Raw genomic sequence first — 15,122 nt, 5'->3', positions numbered from 1 at the left:
AGCTGTTTGTCAGCTCAGTGCGGTAGCCATGTAAATTTAAATGAAGCGGCGATTATTTAAATCGCCGCTTCATTTCCCTTTGCCTACAACCCTAATCTACATGGCTCCATCGATGGAGCCATGTAGTCAAGACACAGCCCCAGTGTGCAGCCACCAATGGGTCTGCAAGAATATAGGCACCCCAAAACCAGAATGAGAAACCGGATGGCATCTCTCTACCTCTCCCCCAGGACTGACCATACATGATGCAAAAAACCTGAGGTGCTGGCATTGGCACCAGAAGAATGGGCTCTAGGAACAAAGACAGGACGAGGGAGGTAAGCATTTTCGGCTAGGAAATCCCACAGCTCAGAGTGTGGGGCTGGTTAGGTGTTAACTGCAGTGCCTGCATCTGGGAGACTGGCCAAGATCTTCCTGTTTATTTTAGCTCCTAGACTTCCTCTTTCAGCCCAGTGGGAGAGGATGGTGTAAAACGCCCTAAGCCGTAGTCTTGCTAATGCTGGTGGGTTCAGGTGTTCTGTGGATCCACTGCTACATGACATGAAAAGAATCCCTGGGTGGATGAATTACTGCAGGATTGTGTCTTTGGGGACCCAGCTCCTGTCCCTGTCTCCCTGGCTGACCCATGAGTGTCTGGGAGCCATTGGGTCGGTGAGTGAGTAGGACACACTCATCTATTTCCTGACCAGATCCTAGTTGGATTCCCAGAACAGGGTGGGGTTTGCTGAGTGCCATTACAAGTCAGGGATCAGAATCCTCTCCGCAGGGGACTATTGGGATGAGGTTATATCAGGCCCATAGGCAGGAATTTCTGGGGGTGCTTTTTTTGTAAATATGGATTGCAATTTTTGTAGATATAAAGGAGTTCAAAATAGTCATGCAATGAGTGTGCATAAGAGAGGTTAATGAAAAATTTGACTGGAAACAATGATTGGTAAAATGGTGTTATAACATACTAAAATGAATACAGTAATAAAGGTTTTATAGAAATTACCTTTCGGGATCACAGCGAGCAGTGTGATTGCCATGGCCCCCGGTACCCTCGGCCACTTCTGCCTGCTGCTGCTCTAGCTGCTCAGTGAGGCCAGTGCTGGGTAAGAACAGGCGGAGCCCCAGGTCCAGGCAGCTCATGGGTGGAAGGGGTGCCATTCCCCCGGCCCTGCCCCATTGCCACCAGCCCTGCCCACCCATCCCCCTGTGACACAGCACTCTCCCATCCCCCTAACACAGTGGTTTCCAACTTTTTGGCACTTGCCCCACGTGGTTCAATGCAAACCTTTCCATGGACCACCTGTTGCTAAAGGAAACTCAGATAATTACATTATTACGCCCGAGCCATTTTACTAGTGCTGCAGCTAGGGAGAATGGTTTAATTTAACTACTAAGAAAGAAAATATTCATTTCAATTATTAAACAGACTAAGCACTTAAATTTCTCATGTTAGTTTATCAAACTTCATCTTCTTATATTTCCGAAAGTTTGTTAGTCCCAAAAGATCTCAGAAATGGTAGAAGCTAGAAACACCAAATTTTGCACGGATACTACTAATTTCCTAACTTAAATAACTGGATTGGTTAGATCTCGAAATCGGTTCCCCCAGACTGCCAATTAGGCCCCCAGAATCTCAATTGGGCCACTGATTCGCTTTTAGTAGCGCCTGATCATAGGCATTTGCTGGACTCTTCTGTTAAGCATGTCACATAAACTGCAACTATGAGATCCTTTCCCTATGATAACAAAAAAAGTATTTCCAATAAAATATGCTATGTTAATGTCAATGATCATTCATCACACCTTTTACTGTATTTTCCCTGGGTGATGCTGGATATTTCTGCTAGTTTTAAATAAAGTAAAACATTAATTTATGTCCAACACAAAAGGTTCCCATGTTTTATTTATGGAGAGGTGGGGAACCTTTTTGAAGTCGGGGGCCACTGACCCACAAAAAATCAGTTGGGGAACACACAAGTGAGAAGAAAAAAAAAACACCTGATTCCAACCTCAATGATGTGGCTCCCAACTGAGACACTTCACACCTCTGGTGCTCCAGCCCCACTGGTGGAGGAGGGGGGACAGGGAGGACTAAGGTTCAGGGTTTCCCACAGGCCAGATTTACTCTTTTGGGGTTCCGGGGTTAGTGGATTTTGTGGACCCTCCCTAGGCTCTGGGTTGTGCAGTACAGAGGTGCCATTTCGGGAGGGTAGGGAGGGCAGTGCCCATGAACTCTGGGATGGACCATCTCATTCCCCAGACTATCAGGGAGTGAGGGGAAAGTACTTGCATTCCATGCATGCCTCTCACACCTGGATGGTGAGCTCCTTTCACCATTGATACTGGGGAGAGATGGGTCTGGAGAAGAGAGTAACTAAAATAATTGCTGACTTGCCGCTAGATTCAATCCTATATAGATGTACCACAAGAATAGAGGTAGTCAGTGGTGAGTGGTGCTCTGGGGTGGGAACCAGGACCACACGAGCAGGTGGCTTCAATATTGGTACTGTGAAAGACTCTTGAATCCTGGGAGAAACTGATGCCAAAAGTTAAGGAACTCTCTAACAGCCTCAAAAGCCTTGGTGTCGGCAGCAACAGCAAGGGCTCCAGAATCTGCAGTACAAAGAATTGTGCTTATCTTTTGGGGATTGGTCTCAGTGGACTCTTCTTGGGTTCTGGAGTCAATAATCCCTCCTGGCTCACAGACTGCTCCCAGGATGTGACTTTCTTGAGTGCCCCACTGAGTCCTTGCATACACTTGATGCCTTCTTCTCCTATTCTTTAGGAGACTTAATGCAGTCTTTTCTTAGGACTCTCTTAGAACACGAGGAGCACTCCTAACAGACTTGGAGATGCTTGGTACTCGTTCCAACAGCGGATAAAGTGCAGACTCCATGCGCAGGTACATGAATCTGGCAGTGTGTCCTTTTTCTGAACAGGGTTTAAACCCTCTGCAAGAATGGTGTTTGTCATTTACAACAGCCCTCCCAGACACTTCAGGCAGATGAAGTTTGGGTTGCTCACTGGCATAAACCTGTTACATGAATGGACAGGCCTTGAAACAAATGAATGGGGCATCACTACTGTACAGAATCTGGTACCCAACAAAGCCACCCATAGCCATACACTAAAAAGATAATATTCAAAATTTATTCTTAAAGCTATTTACAGATATCCTATGAAAGACTAACAACAAATGCTATGGGAACTGTTTACACTAAAGGAGGGAAGATCAGAAGAAACAAAGACTGTAACTGAGACTGACAGTAGGAAGGAACTGAGAGAGGAGCTGGGTGCAGCACAGCCCTGGATAGCTCCATGCAGTAGTGCGACCACACTACCAGAGGGCACTCATGCTGTGTGAACCAGTAGTGCTCAGAGGAAAAGCTCCAGGGTGCACACACACCTAGAGTGGAATGGACATGTGCAATTACTCAAAGAAGAAAAATTAGCAAAGTTTTAGACAGAAGTCAGAAGTAGCGGATGGAAGGAAACTGTGAAATACTTGTACAACTAATTCAAAATATGGGACACACTGATGTCAATGAAAATATTCTGCTTTTAGAAATTAAATATTACAGAACGTACTTTAAAGTGTGGCATACTCACATATTTTAATGGAAGCATGTTACTTATGACAGAATTACAAAATATTCTGCAGTCTGTGATCATAACTCACTTATAATGTAGTCTGTCAGAAACTCACTTTTTATTTTAGTTTATAACAGTAAACAAAGAAATTACGGCAGATATTCTGAAACATTAATGAAAACATAACATGGTGCTAAGGACACTCTTGATAATGTTTATAAATGAGTCCGAACAGAGTCTCCATAAAAAATTATTCATATCTTACCTCTTTTTTATACTAACTTCTTTATTTAAGAACATTTCCCCAAGTGTAAGAACAAAATTGCTAGTATTAAAATAATTAACACCAATTTTCAACTGCTGTATACAATCTGAAATTAACTATCTTGACTTCTCATAGTTCCTATAATGTGCACTTGCTGCCTTTTAAGGAGTTACAATGACTGTCCAATGTACATTTAACATTCCACTGACTTTAAATGTTGACATCAGCATTTGTGCAGTGGCAAACTAAAGCAAACAGATTAAGGATTATATATTGCCACAAAACAGTTTGATCCTATTTCCTCTGTAAATCAATGGACAAAATTCTCTTTTCATATATGTACAATAGGAATAGCCCTTCAGTATTTAGATCTCTCAGTGATGTCATTGTGAATTCAGCACATATGGGGAAGCAGAACAACAGATTTGAGTACCCATGTGGATCTGAGGGGAAATTGCCCCTACTATCATTAATATACTCATTGCAAAAGCTGCCTTTTAATGAGTTACAATGAATTCCAAAATGATATTATCTATCTTAAACTTTAACTTCTGAGAAACCTATAATTCCGTATGTGAAAGAACCAATTTTAAAAGTACTTTCAAAACTTCTGAACTTCAGTCATAAGAGCTGGAGGACATAGATGATGTCTTCAGATTTGATCATACCAGTTCAAATGATGGTTTGAAGAGCTCTTATAAGCCCTGATCCTGTGCATAACCTTAAGCATGTGAGTAGACCCACTAAACTCAGTGGGACTACTCATGAGCTTGGAGTCAAGCATGCATAGGAATCTTTGCAGGATGAGGATCCTAAGTTCTTAGTAATTAATATATGCATTGTGATAGGATGTGTTTGAAATTGCCCCTTGTTCTGCAAAATAAGAGCTGCAAATCAAGCTATAAGTCATGAAATGGAAGGAGTAGATGATTTACCTAAGGAAGTTCTACAGTCATTGGGGCCAGTTTTATCATTTGAACCATTTTCTTGTGTTGAGGATCCCTTTTAACAGAAAGACCACATTCCTGAACAATTCAGATTCCTATTTGCTCCTTCTTGCTAATATCAAATGTCTCCTTGGTTGAAGAAAATGGGAAAATATGGCTCAATTGTGATACTCAGTCATAATGCATTTTCTTCTAAGCTATATACTGACTACAAAATCTCCTTTCCTAATTACACACGATTTTGTAGTCAGATTGTAAAAATGGTAAAAACTAATCAAGAATAGATCTACATGCAAATATACTATTTACATAAAATTTTAATGACTGGATCCCAATTAACTAAATACCTGAAACAGATAGGAAAATAGTAATTTCATATAAGCTTTTTACAATAAATAAACAAAATATTTAAACCAAAATTAAATATAAACTTTAGATATTCAAAATAAAAAAATATAAAATCTATTTTGAAAACTTTTCATTGATTAGAGAATTACAATAAAACAATGTTATTATGAACTGCATTTGAATTTTCACATACAAAATTATTTAACTTTTTAAAAAACTTTTAAAGTTCAACAGTTAGCCAGCTTGTTGACATTTTTGCCTATGTGTAGGATGGTTACCTCCCAGTATCAATCAAGCTTTCATATACTGTTGTTAAATGAAATAAATCAAATAGGATTTGCATATATAATCAATCATATTAACAAGAGTTAGATTTACAGGGATACTGTGTCAAACTAATTTTGTCTTCATCAGCAAGTACCGATGTGACAAAACTGAAAATAAGATTTTAAATTCGAAAGATACATTTTTATGCATCTGAAAAAGGTCTGTGTCTTCTGTTACTTTCCAAAAGATCACTATGAAACCGCTCACCAAGACCCTAAGAGCAGAAGTTAATTTCTGCAACCTCAAGTGGTGTTATTAAAATATGCAGAATATGTAGTTTTAACTTTTTTCTATACATTAGAAAATAAAAAGGATTTTCTTGTAGAAACTCAGCCTAAGAAATATCTTATGTATACTGCTAGTAAACAGTCACTAACAAAAATGTTTGCTGTACACTATAAATACATATAGCAGTCAGTATTTTTTGTCCTTGTTCAGGTGATATTTATTTGCTCTTGTCCTTCGGTTTCAGCTTTTTTCTCTTGACGATGGTTAGCTGCAGCCCAAAAGGTTATTTTTTTCAACACTTGTGGCAAAATTTTGGGTGGTAAGCAGTATATTTGATTATCTAAAAGGCTGGCATTTTTACCAATGCAGTCAAGGCACAATCTGAAAAAAATATCAGAATTAACTAAAGTCTTATAACCTAAAGATAAAACACACAAAACATCAAACAAACTTTTATGAAGAATATTAAATTAAAATATATAATTTATGTATAGTCTATTCCATAATAATACCAATGCTTTAAAACTGTTTTGAAAATATTTACACAGCATATTTATACTATTAACTAGATTAATAATTTTGTTTTTTTACCTACTGATCCAAGTAAGAATAATTCAAAGTGCCTTATGTTAAAAAATAATTAAGTTATAAAAAGTAGTACCATAATTATCTGTGCTAGACAATTTGTGCCACTATATAATCTAAACTCACCTGAGAAGTGAGTAAGGTTGAGTTTGAAAAATCAATAAATCACTGCAGTGACCCTAATGATGAAGAAGAAGAGGAACAATCAGATGAACGATCAAGATCAACTGTTCATTTAAGTTATCCCAGAAATATCTATGTATTTGTTTCAACAGGATAATATAAAATGGATTACCATATATATAACTGAAGTCCTTACATATTTCAATTAAAAATCTTATAAAGATTAAAAATAGATAACCTGCCTCTTCCAGACCCCTTATTTTTATGCCCAGAAAGGCAGGACTTTGGGGACATGTGACTTCTCTAACTTCCCCTTTCAGGCTATGTCTTCCGCAAAAAGTTCTTGCGCAAAAGAGCGTCCACACCTCAAAAACACATCGCAAAAATGATGAGCTTTGCGCAAGAGAGCATCCACACTATTGGATGCTCTCTCACATATAAAGCCACTCGGAACCAGATGTAGATGCGCTTTAGGTCACCAGTTGCTCTCAAGTGTCCATCCATTTACATTCTCAGCAAAAATGATGAATTATTTAAAAAATTAAATAAATAATTTTAATTACAAGACTAAGACTTATTAAATTTACTGACTGTGTCCAAGAAATGCAAGTCATCTTTGCTCCCACCAAAGATCATCACTTCTCCTTCTGTGCCAAGACAGGCTGTGTGCCACAACCTACAAACAAATTTATGAACAGAATGAATAGTTTAATAATAAAATAAATAAATAATAATAAAAAAATCATACTTGATATTTTTGCATATTATCAGCAAAACAAATCTAAATTAGCTGATTACAAATGATTTAATATAGGATTCAGGAAAGCACACAACCGTTACCTGAATGACTATAACTTCATTCACAGCACATGATTTTCCCCTCATTTTTCATATCTCAAAAGATTCATTTGAATATAAATTTGAATAATGGCATGATAAATTTAGTTAAATGGAGCAGTCAGTTTTATAAATGTTATACATCTATTACTTACAAATAGATAAACTGAATTTTACTAGTTTTATACTACTTACCAACAGGAATTTTATTAAACTCTTATTGTATACAAATATTTCAGGAGGCTTCAACTCTCAGGAACTATGCTTGAAAGATTAAATTATTCACGTCTATACTTGTATAAGAAGATTTGAAAAGGAAAGCAATTTTCACTAGCCATTTTACCTTAAGAGAACTTACAGACCAACATATGAATGTGGCTGTCTGGCTGATTTGTAATACACTTTTTTATTATAGATATACACAAAAATACTTATATTGGTTTACCTATCATTACTGTACACAGAACACTACAGTGGAAAACTTACAAGTATTTTAGTAAATATTTACATCTAATAAGTATTTTATTTTTATATTGGTTTTCCACTTTTATTTTTAATTAACAAATACTAGCAAATGAGGATTGTAGGCTCTTTGATGTTGACTCTTATTCCTGAATTATAGGATTGAGTCTCAGAACACAGGTTCTGCCAGTTCCCATCCATCCTTTTTCTGCCTCACACTAATTCATGCATGATCACTTTCTGATTGTGACAGTTTTCCCACTCATGCTCAGAAGAAGTTTTGTTTATATTGTGTAATAAAATTATTCTTATACACTTATTTTATCAAAGATTAATATAAGTAGGTTTTCACTGTACTGCAGAATTCTCCAGGGTCTTGTTCCAAGTGTAATTCCACTGAGGTAAACAGGATAGTATGGGCGTAAATCAATGCAGAATTTGGCCCCTTATATTATGTTTATCTACTAAAAAGTATGCATAAATGGAATTTTCATGCAAAACTAAATTCACTCACATTTTCTTATGTCATTCATTTCAGCAATTATTCACTGTTCTCCTTACACTAAACTGTATCCCACCTTTTCTCTTCCTCATACCTGTAGATAGATCTGTCTCTGTCTTATCTGCATTAGGAAAACTCTGGCCTGGACTTGATCATCGAAGAACTCTGGAAAGCCTTTCCTGCCTTGACTTTGTTGACATTCTAGCTTGAAACCTGATGCTTTTTTCTATAGACTGATAGAGTTTATGTCCTCTCACAGCTGCTCTAACTTATCACCTAAACATTCTAATAAAGCATGTTATTTACAAAGTACATAAGCTGAATCAATGTAACCTTTTTACACAGACCCTCTAACTAGAATTATAGCGATCACATAGTTTATTCTTTAGTTAAACACTGGGAGTTTATAACAAACAAAAAAATCATTCTGAAAAGAAACTTGGCATGCAAAGTCTTAGCCTAGTTGCAATTAAAAACCAAAATTCTTTTTTCAACAAGACACACAAGTTCAGTCAATACTGAAAATTTATAGTCAGAGTGACGCTTCATTATGAATAACTAGAAACAGAAAAACAGTCTTTTATATAAATTATTCTTGGGGATTATCATAAATGAAAAAGTTTTGTATGAAATTCAAGAAAATACATTAAAGAACTTATGCATGTGATACAAGCTACATATATACATACACACACATATATATATGTGTACATTTCCCCCCCCAACACATTTTAAGATTCTGTTCTCAAATTCATCCCACCTCAGAAGGCCTGCATAATGCATTCTGTGTTCTGAAGGCCCTGCAATAACCCTATGCATATATGAGGAAATAGGGTACGGGTAAAGATACTGAAAATGTGCTCTGCACCAAATCCAAATAGGTCAGCATGTACAGGGATTTCCAGTGTGGGCCAGATTAGAAGCCAGTAGATCTGTGTTTATATGGCCTGATGCAAAGCCCACTCAAGTCAACAGAAAATCTTACATTGATTTCAGTAGTTCTGCATCAGATTCATATCAATCCATTGGTCAAGAACTTGTGTCCAGGGGCCACAGGTACCATTCTAATTTGTAGTCTAGAGAGGTGACTGCACCTTTTGGCCTGCCCACCTGTCCTGACTCTGGACATTCATCTACAGCTTGATTACTCTATGGAAGGCAGTGTACTCCAGCAACTACATTATGAGAGGCAATGTAGAGAGGGAACTGTACTGGGAGTTAGAAGACAACTGTTTTAATTCTGACTCTGCTGCTAACTTGCTGTGTTACCCAGGACAAGTTATTCCATCTCCCTGTGCCTCAATTTTCTTATCAATAAAACATGGATAATGATACTTATCTTCCTGCATAAAGCATTTTCAGGTCTATAGATGGAAAATGCTGTCAAACGATTATTAATAATACTTGGGCATAAAGGTGTTTTCCTAAATTTCAACCATATCTGATGTAACAATCATATTATAATTTAATTAAATACATCAGAGATATTGGGGTCGTAAATCATTCAGAAAGAAACCAGGAAACACCCTAGTGAATATATAAAGTCCTTTAAAACACTGGCATTTATACAGTATTCTGGTTTCTAAATATAGGGAATACTAAAAATGTTGGTAAAAGTAAAAAAAAGTTTATCCTGAAGTAGTTATTTTCAGTGGAAGTCTGTATAACTTCCATGTCCAGACTTCAGTCAGACATGGAAAGAATCACACATTTCCTTGGCTCTGATTTCCTTGAAATTATGTTTTTTTTTCTACAGAAGCTCTGAAAAAAGTCTACATTTGCAAATCTGAAAGAGGCAGACACTGGATATCTGAAATGGGCTCTTTTTGATCAGTAACTGAATCCACTTAAGAAACATTATAGTATTTCAAAATACTGCAATTTAAATCCAAGCACTCTTGTTTTGTATTAAAAATAATTTATGCAAAACAATAAGTGTCATTAGCTATTTCTGTTTAGGAGAAAAAACAGAAAGAACTATTATTTAAAATTCCCTTTGAATCCTAAAAGAGTACAACATCATTTCCCTGGTTCTGTCTCTTCTAAAAATAATAAAGTTGCATGGTTTGTGTATTTGTATACTTCTGTTAATTAGTAAAAGTGTTTGCATTTTAAATAATAAATCTTGAAAATAAAAAGACTATAACCTAATAATGAAAAAAAAATAAAATTACTTAATAAAGCAAGCTATTCAATTCAATTATGCTGAACTCATTTTGTAAAAAGTTTTGCTAAATACATTATTTTAAAGGCAGATGTTGATTTAATGCCTTATTTAATATTTGAAAATATTCAAAAAATTCAGCAAATGCTGATTTATTTTTTTATACCTAGGTCTACTCTTAGGTAAGTGGGTAAGTTGTTTCCATCCATTTGTTGTGACACTGTGAATCCAACCATCACCTGCAAAAAAGAAGAATATGTATTTTAGAATTTATTCTTGGGGAATAAGATATTACCTTTTGTTTATATAAAGAGCTTTCCCATCTGTAATGCCTAGCATCCAAAGAATGACTAAAATGTTCATGAATTAATTACCATAATTTCAGAATCTTTGTGACTTAATTCGTGAGCTCTTTTTTGTCTCAGAAGAAAAAGTTAGCTACACTGAAATCTGGAGTTAAAAACACAATATAAAATATACAAGTCAAATCAGAGACTATTTTGAAATGAAAGGACTATATTCATCACAATGAGAGCCTGCTGTGTCCCTGGGACTCTACAAATCTAACAGTATTCCCACAATATTCTCTCATTTCCTTTTGTTGTTTCTCCTCCTCCTTCTTCCAAGTCTCCTTTCTGCTTGAACTCCAAGGTGCCAGACAGGGAAGAAGGATTTAAGGCCTTAATTTTGCATAGTAGATATTTCCATGCAACAAAAGCAAGAGTGACACAGACTACAAAAGGGGTAGGCAATCATTTCTGAGCGGGGGCCACTTCAAAATTTTTTGAAGTGGTTGCGGGCCACCCCAGAAGGGCCTCAGGCAGAGCCTTTTAATAGCAGTAGTTGAAAGGGCTTGCGCCTCCCCTGTGGCTCCCAGGCATCACATTAGCTGGGGATGGGAGCTGAGAGCCCTTTCAATTTCTCCTATTAAAAGGGCTTGCTGCTCCTGGCTTCGCTGCTAGTGCGTTGCCTAGGAGCCAGGGACACATGAGTCCTTTCAACTGATTCTATTTAAATGGCTCACACCTTCCCTGGGGCTGTTGCCGGCCAGCCACGGGGACGGTGCAAGCCCTTTAAATAGAAGCAGTTCAAAGGGCTCGCACATTGGCTCCCAGGCAATGCACTATGGGGTGGGGCCTAGAACAGCTGCATGGGCTGGAACAAAGCCAGAACCGGCCCGCTGAATGGCTTTTGCCCACCCCTGGACTACAAGCATGAATTCCAAAATTAAATATAAAAATGATCGTTTTATACCTTAATGCAACAAAATTCCTTAACTACCCTGACTGACAGCTTTTCCTAATATCCAACTATGCCATCTGTGCTGCAATTTAAGCCCACTGCTGCTTCATTGTCCTCGTCTCAGAAGTTAACAAGAACAATTTTTCTCCTTGTAATAACCATTTATTACTTGAAACAAAATACAGGACTATGTAGCACTTTAAAGACTAACAAGATGGTTTATTAGATGATGAGCTTTCATGGGCCAGACCCACTTCCTCAGATCAAATAGTGGAAGAAAATAGTCACAGCCATATATACCAAAGGATACAATTAAAAAAAAGTGAACACATATGAAAAGGACAAATCACATTTCAGAACAGAAGGGGAATGCAGGGGGGGAGGAAAGGAAGGTGAATGCCTGTGAGTTAATGATATTAGAGGTGGGGAAGAGTAGATGTCTGTGAGTTAATAGTGTTAGAGGTGATAATTAGGGAAGCTATCTTTGTAATGGGTAAGATAGCTGGAGTCTTTGTTCAGGCCTCCCCGGAGAGGGTGGAATTTTAGCATGAATGCCAGTTCAGAGGATTCTCTTTCAAGTGCAGATTTGAATGTCTTCTGAAGTAGGATGCAGACAGTGTCCTTTCTGTTTGAAATGGCAAGCAACTGTTTTTTCTGTGTGATCCTGTATAATGTCTGTTTTGTGGGCATTGATTCTTTGGCGAAGTATCTGAGACGTTTGTCCAATGTACATAGCAGACGGACACTTTTGGCACATGATAGCATAGATTATATTTCTGGAGGCGCAGGAATATGTATTCTTGATCTTATAACTCACTTGGTTAGGCCCAATAATGGTGTCAGCAGAGTGAATATGTGGACAAAGCTGGCAACAGGGTTTGTTGCAAGGGAAAGTACCAGGGTTGGTATTAGTGTGGTATGTCCTGTGGTTGTTGGTAAGAATCATCTTGAGGTTAGGTGGTGGTCTATAGGAGACTATGGGTCTGTCTCCCAGAGCTTCTTGGAGTTTAGAGTCCTGTTCCAGTATGTTAAAATTCGACACTCTCCGGGAAGGAATGAACAAACACTCAAACTACCTTACCCATTACCAAGATAGCTTCCCCAATTATCACCCCAAATACCATTAGCTCACAGACGTCCCACTCTCCCCACCTCTAATATCATCAATTCACAGACACTTACCTTCCTTCCTCCCCCCCCCCCCGCATCCCCCTCCTGTTCTGAAATGTGATTTGTCCTTTTCATATGTGTTCACTTTTTTTTAATTGTATCCTTTGGTATATATGGTTGTGACTATTTTCTTCCACTATTTGATCTGAGGAAGTGGGTCTGGCCCACGAAAGCTCATCATCTAATAAACCATCTTGTTAGTCTTTAAAGTGTTACATTGTCCTGCATTTTGCTTCAGCTACCCCAGACTAACACGGCTACATTTCTATCACTATTCTACATGTATCAGATAGGATTGTGTTTCTGTGGTCTGTTGGAGCCTTTACATTTGTGACTATTGTCTTTGAAGCAGTTATTCCCGATTTAGACTGGTGTGAGTGAACCTCTGGACTTTGTTTAGAGAGTAAGCTGTTTGGTGAAGGGAGTTTGTTCAGCTCATCTACTTATTGTACAAAAAACAATAATAAAAAGTGTCTGAGTAAACATTCACACCTGGACCAAAACATCTTCACGATGAAGTTGAATGTATATATTATCTAGGTTAGCACTAACATGTATGATGGATTCTGTAACCTTTGACTTACTTACTTAGAGGAACATTATCTGAACTTAGTCCACCAAACAGGAAAAGTTTATCATCTGCTATAGGAGTCAAAGTGTGCCACGATCGATCTTTTGGTTTCTCTCCACTACTATGAATTCTTGGTAAAACAAAAAATAAGAAAAGACCAAGTTAAGAAGAATATCTAAACTGAACTGGAGTGGTAGTTCATCATTTTCTAGAACAAGATGAACAGGCTACAGTAGAGCAGTCCTCAGCTATTCTAAGTAACACAGATGTCCAAAACTGAAACAAGAAATTCCTTGTAACAGCTGCTCTTTGAAAGCAGCACTTATGACAAAGATCTTATAATCACATAGCAAGTTTCCATCCCCCAAGATACTTTATAAATCTTAAACTTATGTATGAAACACAGGGACTGCTTTTTAAAACCACTGAAGTGATTATTTAACATACAAGAATAACTTTAGGATGAAAAGTGAGGAACAATATGTCCAACTGAAACCAAATATTTAAGTACATAGGCTGCAGTTACTCAAGCTAAAATGTAACCAGGATAGCAGAGTTATAATTCTCATGATGCTGAGAAAAGAAATAGATCTTTAATGACTACAAATGGCTGGAACCTTGGCTTTACTTCTTATTCCCAAGATACCACACTTCTACAGGCACAATACCCTCTAATCAAATGGCAGGACACAGGAGTCACTTAACTATTTCCTGCAACAGCTAGGTGCTTCTGGGGACTCTCCCAAAACCTGATGCTTAGTTTGCAAGACCTGAGAGAATCACAGAACAAAATCCGTGATATTTATTGGAAAAACGGTTACTTACTTTATATTAATCGTGTTCTTCAACATGTTGTCCGTGTAGATCAGATTCTAGATGTGCATGTGCCTCATGCATGTTAGATAGGAATCTCTGAATTTCAGTGTCCGTTGTGCTATGCATATCCTCATACTTCCCCACCCTAGGGCATAAAAGGCAGAGTGGCCGCAACCATTCCTTAGTTTCCTCACTAAGGAAAGTGAGGATGGAGGGCAGGTCATGAGATCCCCCAGCTGACAACTCAGAGAAAAAAAAGGTTACTTACTGGAACTGTGGTTCTTCAATTTATGATGCAAACATGTATTCCATTTAGATGTGTGCATGCTCAGCACATCAGAGTCAGAGAAATTTGCCTCTGGAATCCATGGGGGGGCACTCATGACTTTTTTGCCATAGTCCCTCCAATGCTTACATAAGGTTGTGCTGCCCCAATCCTCTCTCCGTTCCTTCGCACTGAACACCCAGGACTGAGACTCTGATGTAGATGGGATGGAGGGTAGGTAGTAGAATGTATGACTGCATGACATCTTGAAGAACCAGTTACTACTTCTTCTTTGAGCAGATGCAGATGTGTATTCTATTTAGGTGATTCATAAGCATTCCTAAAACATCAAGCTCAGAGCCTACCTAACCAAAGACTGTAGGACCACTCCACTAAAGACTGCATCTACCCTAGAAGATACAGTTATGGTATAATGGTTCATGAATGCATGCATCAATGACCATGTAGAAGCTTGGCAAATGTCCAATACAGAAATGTCACTGAGGAATGCTATGGACATTGCTTGCACCCTCATAAAATGAGATTGGACTCATTTAGGGAACTTAGCCAGAGCTATTTCATATGCACTCTTGATGCAGCATGATATCCATTTAGACATTATCTGTGAAAAGACCATTTGACCCTTCCTGTGATCTGCATAGGACACAAATGAAGCAAACAATTTAGT

General features: G+C 37.8%; 1 protein-coding gene across 1 annotated transcript in view; it reads right to left on the bottom strand.

Annotated features, from left to right (window-relative positions):
- Positions 1-3,586: 3,586 nt before the first annotated feature.
- Positions 3,587-15,122, bottom strand: part of KLHDC1 (kelch domain containing 1) — a 51,558-nt gene continuing 40,022 nt past the window's right edge. Inside the window, exons 10-14 of the mRNA XM_089778267.1 lie at positions 13,371-13,483; positions 10,537-10,609; positions 6,997-7,081; positions 6,409-6,461; positions 3,587-6,078 (exon numbers count right to left, since the gene is read on the bottom strand). Coding sequence (XP_089634393.1) covers positions 5,904-6,078; positions 6,409-6,461; positions 6,997-7,081; positions 10,537-10,609; positions 13,371-13,483 — 499 coding nt within the window. The 3' untranslated portion in view covers positions 3,587-5,903. The remainder of the gene's footprint in view (positions 6,079-6,408; positions 6,462-6,996; positions 7,082-10,536; positions 10,610-13,370; positions 13,484-15,122) is intronic.

This window comes from Pelodiscus sinensis, chromosome 5 (assembly GCF_052426305.1).
Source record: "Pelodiscus sinensis isolate ZL-2025 chromosome 5, ASM5242630v1, whole genome shotgun sequence".
Taxonomy (NCBI): Eukaryota; Metazoa; Chordata; order Testudines; family Trionychidae; genus Pelodiscus; species Pelodiscus sinensis.
Note: the sequence above shows the minus strand (reverse complement) of the source record. Positions and strands in the feature narration are given on the sequence as shown.